At 35.0% G+C, this 10,749-nt stretch overlaps 1 protein-coding gene across 1 annotated transcript; it reads right to left on the bottom strand.

The window, feature by feature from the left end:
• Positions 1-3,834: 3,834 nt before the first annotated feature.
• LOC104215610 (CRIB domain-containing protein RIC10-like) lies at positions 3,835-6,414 on the bottom strand. Its single transcript, XM_009765459.2, has 5 exons — positions 6,115-6,414; positions 5,282-5,433; positions 5,100-5,197; positions 4,773-4,848; positions 3,835-4,286 (listed from the first exon to the last, which is right to left on the bottom strand). The coding sequence occupies exons 1-5, from the start codon at positions 6,192-6,194 to the stop codon at positions 4,063-4,065; spliced, it is 630 nt and encodes a 209-aa protein (XP_009763761.1). The 5' UTR covers positions 6,195-6,414; the 3' UTR covers positions 3,835-4,062.
• Between the last annotated feature and the right edge of the window lie 4,335 nt (positions 6,415-10,749).

The raw sequence follows: 10,749 nt of genomic DNA, 5'->3' as shown, positions 1-10,749 counted from the left end.
ACACAGAAACATCTAATTCACATATACAAAGTTAGCTTTCTACTTGCTTCAATTATACTTTTGGCTATAGCAATAAGTTGCTCCACAAATTATGTTGGAAAAATTCCAAGTACTAGAGGCTCTTTCTAAAAATGAATATTAATTTCTTGAAAACGAAATCCTAGATAAAAACATTGTGTGAATACAGATTATATACATAGCCGTAACAGATTTCTTACAGAAAAAGGAGAAGGAGAAGTTTGAAAAAGAAGAGGCGGATATAACTTGAGAAGGAGAAGGAAGAGGAGAAAGAGGGCTAAAATTGTTTAAAAAGTGAGTACAAGTTTAAAGTTTTTTAAAAAATGGGTATAGGTTATATGAGAGCAACCAAATAGGACGCCCCGTGCAATTTTTAGAAGCCGGCCTTAGCTCAAGTTTAAAATGGGCTTATAATAGTCTAACCCAGCTCAACATAAATGGAGTGAAATTCAAAAATAGCCAGATTTACAACTGGTCGTTCAAAAATAGTTCAGTTTCAAAAGTAATTGAAATTTAGCCACTTTTCATGTAAAGATAAATCTGAGCGAAAATACTGTTCAAAACCCGGAAAATACGCCAGTATATTATGCTGGAGTTTCAGCATAAGTATACTTGAACTCCAGCATATTATACTGGAGTTCCAAGATAAGTATGCTGGAACTCCACCATAATATGATGGAGTTCCAGCATAAGTACACTAGAACTCCATCATAATATACTGGAGTTCCAGCAAGTATATTGGTCCAGCATAATATACTGGAGTTTTGAGCACTGGTGCTCCAGTCTCCAGTATATTATACTGGAGCCAACAAAGTATATCGGTCCAGCATAATATGCTGGAGTTCATACACAGGTGCACCGAACTCTTGTATATTATGTTGGACCGGTCTCTGCTGCAGCAAAATAGTGGCTATTTTTCATTGACTTGGTAAACGCTGACTATTTTTGAATGACCAGTCCAAAAACTGGCTATACCGTGCTATTTTAACACATAAATGGGCTGCCGTCCAGCCCGTGGGCCAGGCCTCTCTCACTTTTTTTCTTAATGAAAATCTACGTGGTATTATGCCCTATGGAAACGCCAGTTAACATAGAGAAAGTTATCCTCTATAGCCCCTTAAATTTTTTATAGCCCATATTTTTGTCCATTGACACAAAATGGTCCTCCGACCCAACCCGAAATGTATATTTTGTATATTTTTTGTATAGTGACAGTCTATTTTGTATATTTATTGTATAGTAACAGTACATTTTGTATATTTGTTTGTATAGTGACAATCTATTTAGTATATATTTTGTATAGTGACAGTCTATTGCACATAAATTGTATAGTGGCAATCTATTTAGTATATTTTTGTATAGTGATAGACTATTTTGTATATATTTTGTATAGTGACAGTCTATTGTATATAAATTGTATAGTGACACTCTATTTTGTGTAATTCCCTTACACTTCCATGCTTGCCCGTCAGGGACCATTAAATCTCGTGAACACAAACTCCAGGCAAACATGGCAGAATTCATAAATGGATTGTCCATGGACATAATATTTATATTTTTTATTAAATAATTGATTTGCCAAATTAAATATATGTATATTTGCTTAATATTTCTACTAATTTTAGGATTTGTTTTACTCATCCATTTTCTAAACTTTAATTTCATGAACTTAGCCCAGAAACTCCACCTTTGTAATTTGGGGTGAAATTCAAAAATAGCCAGATTTATAAGTGGTAATTGAAAAATAGCCACAGTTTCAAGAGTAATCGAAATATAGTCACTTTTCATACACTACTAGAAACCAGATAATTTCCGTCCAAGAATTTCCGACATATTTGGTCATCCTTGTATTTTGACTTTAATTTGGTCGCAAAAGTCAACAAAAATTGCTTGACAGCAAAAACATATTTGGTCATCCTTGTATATAATGTATAAAAATAATTATTTATTAAAAATTTACCAAATTTCCGACTAATTTCGATCGAAAATTGGTCAAATATTTGGTCATACTTGTATATAATGTATAAAAATAATTATTTATTAAAAATTTACCAAATTTCCGATCGATTTCGGTCGGAAATTTGTCAAATATTTTATCATACTTGTATATAATGTATAAAAATAATTATTTATTAAAAAATAATTATTCGTCAAATATTTGGTCATACTTGTATATAATGTACAAAAGAATTATTTATTCAAACTTTTCCAAATTTCTGACCGTATTCGATCGGAAATTGATCAAATATTTGGTCATACTTGTATATAATGTACAAAAAATATTGTTTATTAAATTTTTCCAAATTTCCAACCGAATTCGATCGGAAAAATAATTTTAAAATAATTAAAATATAAATTTAATAATATTTGTGTGTGTATGTGTGTGAAAATAATAAATAGCTTTTAAATAAAAAATACATACATGCATACATACATACATATATATATATATATATATATATATATATATATATTAGTAGTGATATAACGATAAATCTGAACGAAAATACTGTTCAAAATCCAAAATATATTCCAGCATAATATACTAGTTCAACATAATATGCTGGAAGTTCATACACAGGTGCTCAAATCTCCAGTATATTCAGGGGCGAATCTACATATTGATTTTGGGTGCTGAAGCACCCATTATCTTTGACAAGATTTAGTAAAGTTGTATAGGTAATTATAAAAATATTTAGATAAATATTGATTGAGCACCCATAACTAAATTCTTTTTCCCTCTTCTTTCAAAGTTTTTATCAGTGAGCACCCACGACTTTAAAATCCTGGATTCGCCACTGAGTATATTATGCTGAAACTTTCCGTGTGCTGGATTTCCAGCATAATATGCTAGAAGTTCATACACAAGTGCACGAATCTCCAATATATTATGCTGGAACTTTCCGTGTTGCAGCAAAATAGTGGCTATTTTTCAATGACTTTGCAAACACTGGCTATTTTTGGTATAGCCAGTTTTCGGACTGGTCATTCAAAAATAGCCAGTGTTTACGAAGTCAATAAAAAATAGCCACTATTTTGCTGCAACAGAGACCGGTCCAGCATAATATACTGGAGTTCGGTGCACCTGTGTATGAACTCCAGCATATTATGCTGGATCGGTATACTTTGCTGACTCCAGTATAATATACTGGGAGACTGGAGCACCGGTGCTCCAAACTCCAGTATATTATACTGGACAATTATACTTGCTGGAACTCCAGTATATTATGCTGGAGTTCTAGTGTACTTATGCTGGAACTCCAGTATAATATGTTGGAGTTCAAGCATACTTATGCTGGAACTCCAGTATAATATACTGGCGTATTTTCCGGGTTTTGAACAGTGTTTTCGCTTAAATTTATTTTTATATGAAAAGTAGCTAAATTTCAATTACTTTTAAAATTGGACTATTTTTTAACGACCAATTGTAAATCTGGCTATTTTTGAATTTCTCCCAACTACATGAGGTCGAGGTTGACTTGTATTGGGCTAAAAGGCTACCATTTTAATGGGCTAGACAAATACCAGCTCAACCCAATCAAATTAGCAGGCTTGGTTGGATCGATTTTACCGACGAAGTTCATTTTGACGGCTCTAGTTTTAAGGAAATGCAATATGGTAATCACCAAAAAATTAGCTGGGCTAGCCACTTTTTAGATAGTAGATCGTAACAAATATATTAGCAAAGTAGCCACTGCTCTGACTATATTAACGTTTGTCCCTAACTAACGCATGGAACAACTCCAGCAATCGGTGTTGGAATCTGGAAACATAATAGAAAAGAGAAAATTAAATCGAAAAAGGAACACATTCTAGTTTTCACAAAAACACCAGTTTGATACAGTTAGATTTTAGCCTTTTTTCTTTTGACATCTCTAGCCCCTCCTACATTTTCATCTTCCATATTTCTTAATTACATTTTCTATGCCCCCCTCTACATTTACATAGCTTTCTGCCCACAAACATCCTGAGGATTTTCAACAACTATGATATACAATGTTAGATTAATCTTTGTGCTTTTAAACTGCAGTTTTTGTAACAATATTAAGCCACTTGTATGGTTGCTGGTTTAGGATTTCCTTCACCAGATTTAGCCTTGGGTTTAACTGCTCGCGACGATCTCAACGTTGATGGTGAACTAGATTTTGGAGAGGAAGTCGACTTCGGCTTCCTCCGTTTGTGTTTCCTGGGAGGACTAGGAACATCTGAAGTTGTCATGTCCTTGTAAATGTTAGCTGCTGTTTTTTGTCGCGCTGCCTCTCCACAACCTGTCCAAAAGAAGCGATATATATATATATATATATTAATTACAAGGAATGTGAATAGCAAATTGAACTCTGATCAACTTTTGATGAATCCTCACAATAAAGAAAAAGTTGGGACGTATTCACATATATATGCGTTTCTTACCAATCTATTTAATGCTATATTAAGAAGTAATAAACTGCATGATGATTGGAGAATATTATTGGACTGCGACATGCTTATAGTGTTTTGAAGAAATCTTTTGGTTGTTAATCTCAACAAAAATAACGTTGGTGAATTTTTCTTATCTGTCTAAATCCTGGTAGGCAGAGTTACTTGGTACCTATATTAATAGAAGATACCATGTACTCGCCGATAATTGAGATGCACACAAACTGACCAGGATACCATCGGTATAAAAGAAAGACATCATTGGTTGTTAATTGTTGGCTTATTCAGTACATTTTTCTGGTGCGCAAAGGGGAAAAAGAGTTAAAAGTAAAATTAACCTTGAGATGACCAAGCAGAACCAGAACTACCAACAGAAGTTGCTGCAAATTCCGGCCCTGCCTTGAATGCTTTCATCTTTGATTCCACACAAAATAAAACCAAAAAAAAAAAAAAAAACAGAAATGTCAGGTATGACATGTATTTGTATAATAAAGCAATTCAAGTTTAAGGGTTACAAAATGAAAAAGTATATCACCTAACTATGGTTAAATGGTAACGCCGATATACAAGACATATATCTTGCATTTGGTACAAATATCAGGTGCGAATAAATTTTTTCGTGACGTAAATATGTGAATATAAGAATGATGGGAAGATAAACATACCCAAGTGGGTGTATTTCCAGAGGGACCTTCCCAACCAATATGTGCCACATGTTTAACATCAGTTGGACATCCTATCTCCAACTCCCTCTCCTTAACAACTGTAAATTACAAAAACATTTTTGCCTTAGCCTCAAAATTAACCCAAAAAACACACAAATTCCATTGAAGGGAAATGGCATTACCAAAAATACTGGTGATATATTTGTAAATCCCCTTCACTTTGGTTGCCATGGTATAGATTATAAAGCCCCAAAAATCCAAGTGTATTCTGCTTAGAGATGAAACAGAACACAAGCAAAAGGACCACGCCAATAGGAAGAACTGATTCCTTTGCCTAATCAAAAGACAAACACATTAAACAAAAAGTTAAATTAGAAAAAAAATTACACTTTTCATATGTAGATAAAAAAGGCACATTGCAAAAGGCAAATGGATCTAAATATCTTTGCTATATGGTCCGAAATGGTTCAATTGAATATCCATCACCGAAAATACACAGTAAAGAAAGGGTAAAACAATTCGAGGTATGATATTCTTGTCCGGTGCACAAAGCATCCCGCATTCACGCGAGGTCTAGGGAATGGACGCACCCCAATGTGGTGTGATGTAGGCAGTCTACTCTAATGCAAGCATTAGTGGCTGATTCCACGGTTCGAATTTGTGACCTAAAGGTCACACAGAGACAATTTTACCATTGCTCCAAGGCTCTCCTTCTAGGCAGAGGCAGACCTACGCTATACCGAGAGGGGTCACCGGCACCCATAAAATTCGGCAAAAATTTCAGGTATACTTGTATGTCTTTAGAAAATAGTGATATATTAATAATGGACACTCTATAGACAAAACAATTTTGGTTGAATCTAAAAGTACACCCCCAACCTTCAAATCCTAGGTCCGTCTGTGCTTCTAGGTACGACATTTTTGGGTTTTTCTAAATCCCCTTATTAGAATTCCAACGTTCTTGATTGACAAAAGGAAAAAGAAGACAAAGGAATGTAATGACACAATACAATACCGTTTTAGGTAAACGCTTAAGCCATGCGGAAAGAAAGGAGATGAAAAAGGGAAGCTTATTTTATCTCCTCTTAACTGCATTCCCCATATATTCTTTCAAATATTATTGATATTATATGCATGCAATAAGCATGCATATATGAAGAACAAATTAAAGAAGAGGAAATTAAAAAGCCAGAAAGTTGGTGGATCCAAAATGAAGGAGAAAAGATATGATATTAGGGCAAAAATTGCCCAGAGGATCGAGTTGAAAAGAAACCTTTGTTTTTTTCCTCTCTTTTTCTCTATTAATTGTTTGAATGGGGCAAATTTTTTGTTTGGATAATCTAAAGATAGAGAGAGGGAGAAGGAAGAAAGAGGGATGAATAATTAGAGAAAGAGAAAATTAAGAATTAGAAGTAGAGGTGGACAACTACCTAAATTGTCCCAAAGGAAAGGTTGAGAGGTTGGCTTACAAATAACATGGACGGAGAGAGAAACACAAGAAACCATGTATTATTATTTATTTAATTTAAAATGGTGGTGTTCAAACGAATTTGGTCGCACCTCAATGATTAAACCACATATTTTTAGAGTATTTTTTATTAGAATAAGTGTCTAGTGATTTTATTCATCAAGGCTCATATAGACGAAAGAAATTAGGAAAAATGACACCTGTATAGTCGCTGTAAAAATAATAGCCGAAAAAAATATATAAAATTTGTATATTTTTTGTATATATATATATACATATTCTATATGTCATATACAAAAATTATACAAATTTTATATACTTTTTCGGCAACTAGATGTAAATAGTTTCTGGCGCGGGCTAAAAGTGATAATACTCCAGGAAATTATCTACTAGCATTTATCTTTTTGGTAATAACTGTGAATATTACCATTAACAATAAAAAATTTACACCTAGAAAGCACCTAGTATCTGCTACGCCTCATGAGATTTCTGCTAATTACATATCCGAGTAAACAAATATTGACATCTACAAGCTCTACCTGTATTCCTCATGCTATCTAGTCTAATCTTAACTTCTTGCTGTATCTTTGCTATGGTTTAGTAGCATGTTTTTTTTGGTTTTCTATCCGGTATTCGGTACCCGCATTGGAGCTCGACTATATCCGGATTCGCGCCGGGTAAGGCCCCATTCGGGGGATAGCGCTCCCTATCAAAGATTTTTCCATACCCAAGGCTCGAACTCGAGACCTCTGGTTAAGGGAGGAGCAGCCTCATCCACTGCACCACATCACTTGATGGTTAGTAGCATGTTGTTACTAAAGCAATCCTAATTTTTCAAGACTTTTACCCAGCTCATTGATTATTATGCTACTACAAAAAATAAAGTATCAGAAAAACCCATTTGCATATTATTTTCTAAAGACGTTCAGGAAAACAATAACTGAGGTTCTCTAAGGAAAAAAAATGAAAATAAAAAGAAACAAAAGAATAATTAGGGAAATAAAATAAGTGGAATTATTTGCAACTTATTATGAACGAGTAAGTCGCGGAATCCTTTCTGTACTTTTCTCTTTCTTACTTGTGTGAGAAGGCATGACACTTTAGGTGAATTCAACGTCGAAAAAATACGATAGAGATGCTAAGTATATAAATAAAAAGATTAGACTTTAATGTTTTAAAGTTGTGTGGGACTAGGCGAAAAGTGAACAATATCGCTAGTGAATTAGGCCGTTACAAAACATCTTTAGTTAAATGGCCTTTTAGCTGAATAAATGTAAAATGTAAATAAATAAATTATTAGGCTAAGTCAATTCAAAGACAGTAATATTATCCGTCCGCTTTAGGACAAGTTTTGCACCGTTTTTATACACATTTAATATTAAAAAAGTACATATAAACCTTAAGTGCGACTTTTTTTTTCTTATCAATTTTCAATACGTGGACCAGTTGGTCTCGGAGATTGATACATTTAAGCAACTTTTGTTTTGACCTTTAAGCATATGAATAATTTAATTATAATGATTGTCAACCTCAGAAATTGTTTCCCTTTCATTTCTAGAACAATTGCATCATTATACTTCAATGATTAGGAGATATTGAGAAAAAGTCTACTCTACTCCCAGCGGTTGCAGGGGACGATGTAGCATAAGAGTACCGGGTTAATTTGAACTTGGTATTTCTGATGCAGTCATGCTACCACCTGAGCTTGTCCCAAATTCCTGTTACACACCTGTAGACTACGTGAATAATTTTATACATTTAACCTTTTAAAAATGTGTCTATGATACATCACTTTTGTATTTGACCACTTCTTTTAAATAGGTATATGTCACGGATCAATTAAATCATGACACGTGTCATGAAGTTAAAAGAAAAAAGAAAAAGAAATTCATCTTCTTCCTCAATGAAAACCATCCACCATGGCTACTACAACCTTTATCTCAGTTTCAAGATCAGAGAACATGAATAAAAATCAACAACCAAAGTTTTCAACATCAACCTTAGATTTCTTCAAGTTTAACCCAACTCAAAAATTCACAGTACTCTTCTTCGGCCTTCTTAGACAAATTTCGATCCACTGCTCAGTTCATCTCTAAATGAGTTTCAATTGAAATGGAGCTTTTAATATATAACTAATTCAATCCCGAAACACCAATTTCAACAAACAACAACATTTCAAATAATCAATTTCTAGGTCTTGCGCAATTTGTAGAAACAACGCGAATCAGAACGGGTGAAAACAAAAAATCTTTAGATGATTTTATGTTGGAAAAACAAAAACCCCCACCAAAAAAGAAGCAAAGGCCAAAGATAGGTGCGGAAGAAGGGTAAGGGGTGATGATGTCCATCTCATTGAAGAAGTATTAGGCATGTGCCTAATAAGAGTTTTCTTTGGTTTGGTAGCCAACCTTGTTGACTTGGTTTGGTTGGTAGCCAACCTTGTTGAATTAGTTTGGTTTGGTAGCCAACCTTGTTGAATTTCTTTGGTTTGGTAGCCAACTTTGTTGAATTGTGAAAAGTGTGTGTAAATTGTCAAATATTGTAGGCTTTAGAGGGTGAAGCTTTGGCTATAAAAGGAGAGCTTCAACTCTCATTTCTTCACACCAACAAAGAGAGAAAGAAAGAGTGAGGTTTCACAGACAAGGTATAAGAAAATAGTCTGTGAGGAAAATAGAGAGTGAGCGATATTGTAGTGAGGTGGGAATATCAAAAGAGGGTTATTTCTTTTGAGTGTTGTAGTGGTCTTTGGAGTATTTACCTCCGACCTACAAAGTGTAAAATTCCTTACTATAGTGATATCAGTTGCTCCTCTCGGGGTCGTGGTTTTTTCCCTTATTCAGAAGGGTTTTCCACGTAAAAATTTTGGTGTCATTGTTACTCTTTTATTCTTGTTAATTACCGTATCTCGGTGCTACATTATTATTCCGCTTTATTACCGTGAATATTATTTTGGTAAGGGGTTTATTCCCAACAACTGGTATCAGAGCACAGGTTCTGCTCGTTCACTGAAATACTATTCACTGTCGGTAGTACTATACTTGGTGAAAAATAAAAATGTCCGGAGTAAAGTACGAGGTAGCAAAATTCAACGGAGATAACGGTTTCTCAACATGGCAAAGAAGGATGAGAGATCTGCTCATCCAACAAGGATTACACAAGGTTCTAGATGTTGATTCCAAAAAGCCTGATACCATGAAAGCTGAGGATTGGGCTGACTTGGATGAAAGAGCTGCTAGTGCAATTAGGTTGCACTTATCAGATGATGTGGTAAATAACATCATTGATGAAGACACTGCACGAGGAATTTGGACAAGGTTGGAAAGCCTATACATGTCCAAAACGCTGACAAATAAATTGTACCTGAAGAAGCAGTTATACGCCCTACACATGAGTGAAGGTACGAATTTTTTGTCACATTTAAATGTGTTTAACGGACTAATCACACAGCTTGCCAACCTCGGAGTGAAAATCGAGGAAGAAGATAAAGCCATCTTGCTATTGAACTCGTTGCCATCTTCGTACGATAATTTGGCAACAACCATCCTGCATGGTAAGACTACTATTGAGTTGAAAGATGTCACATCGGCTCTTCTACTCAATGAGAAGATGAGAAAGAAGCCTGAAAATCAAGGACAGGCTCTCATCACAGAAGGTAGAGGCAGGAGTTATCAAAGGAGTTCGAACAACTATGGTAGATCCGGAGCTCGTGGGAAGTCAAAGAACCGATCCAAATCAAGAGTCAGAAATTGCTACAACTGTAATCAACCAGGTCACTTCAAAAGAGATTGCCCAAATCCAAGGAAGGGCAAAGGTGAAACCAGTGGCCAGAAGAATGACGACAACACAGCCGCCATGGTGCAAAATAATGATAATGTTGTCCTCTTTATAAATGAGGAAGAGGAATGCATGCACCTGTCAGGTTCAGAGTCGGAATGGGTGGTTGACACAGCGGCATCTCACCATGCCACACCGGTAAGAGATCTTTTTTGCAGATATGTAGCAGGTGATTTCGGCACAGTGAAAATGGGTAACACAAGTTACTCAAAGATTGCGGGGATTGGTGACATTTGTATCAAGACAAATGTCGGATGCACATTGGTTCTAAAGGATGTGCGGCATGTACCTGATTTACGGATGAACTTGATCTCGGGAATTGCTTTAGACCGAGATGGATACGAGAGC

Source organism: Nicotiana sylvestris, chromosome 9 (genome assembly GCF_000393655.2).
Source record: "Nicotiana sylvestris chromosome 9, ASM39365v2, whole genome shotgun sequence".
Taxonomy (NCBI): Eukaryota; Viridiplantae; Streptophyta; class Magnoliopsida; order Solanales; family Solanaceae; genus Nicotiana; species Nicotiana sylvestris.
Note: the sequence above shows the minus strand (reverse complement) of the source record. Positions and strands in the feature narration are given on the sequence as shown.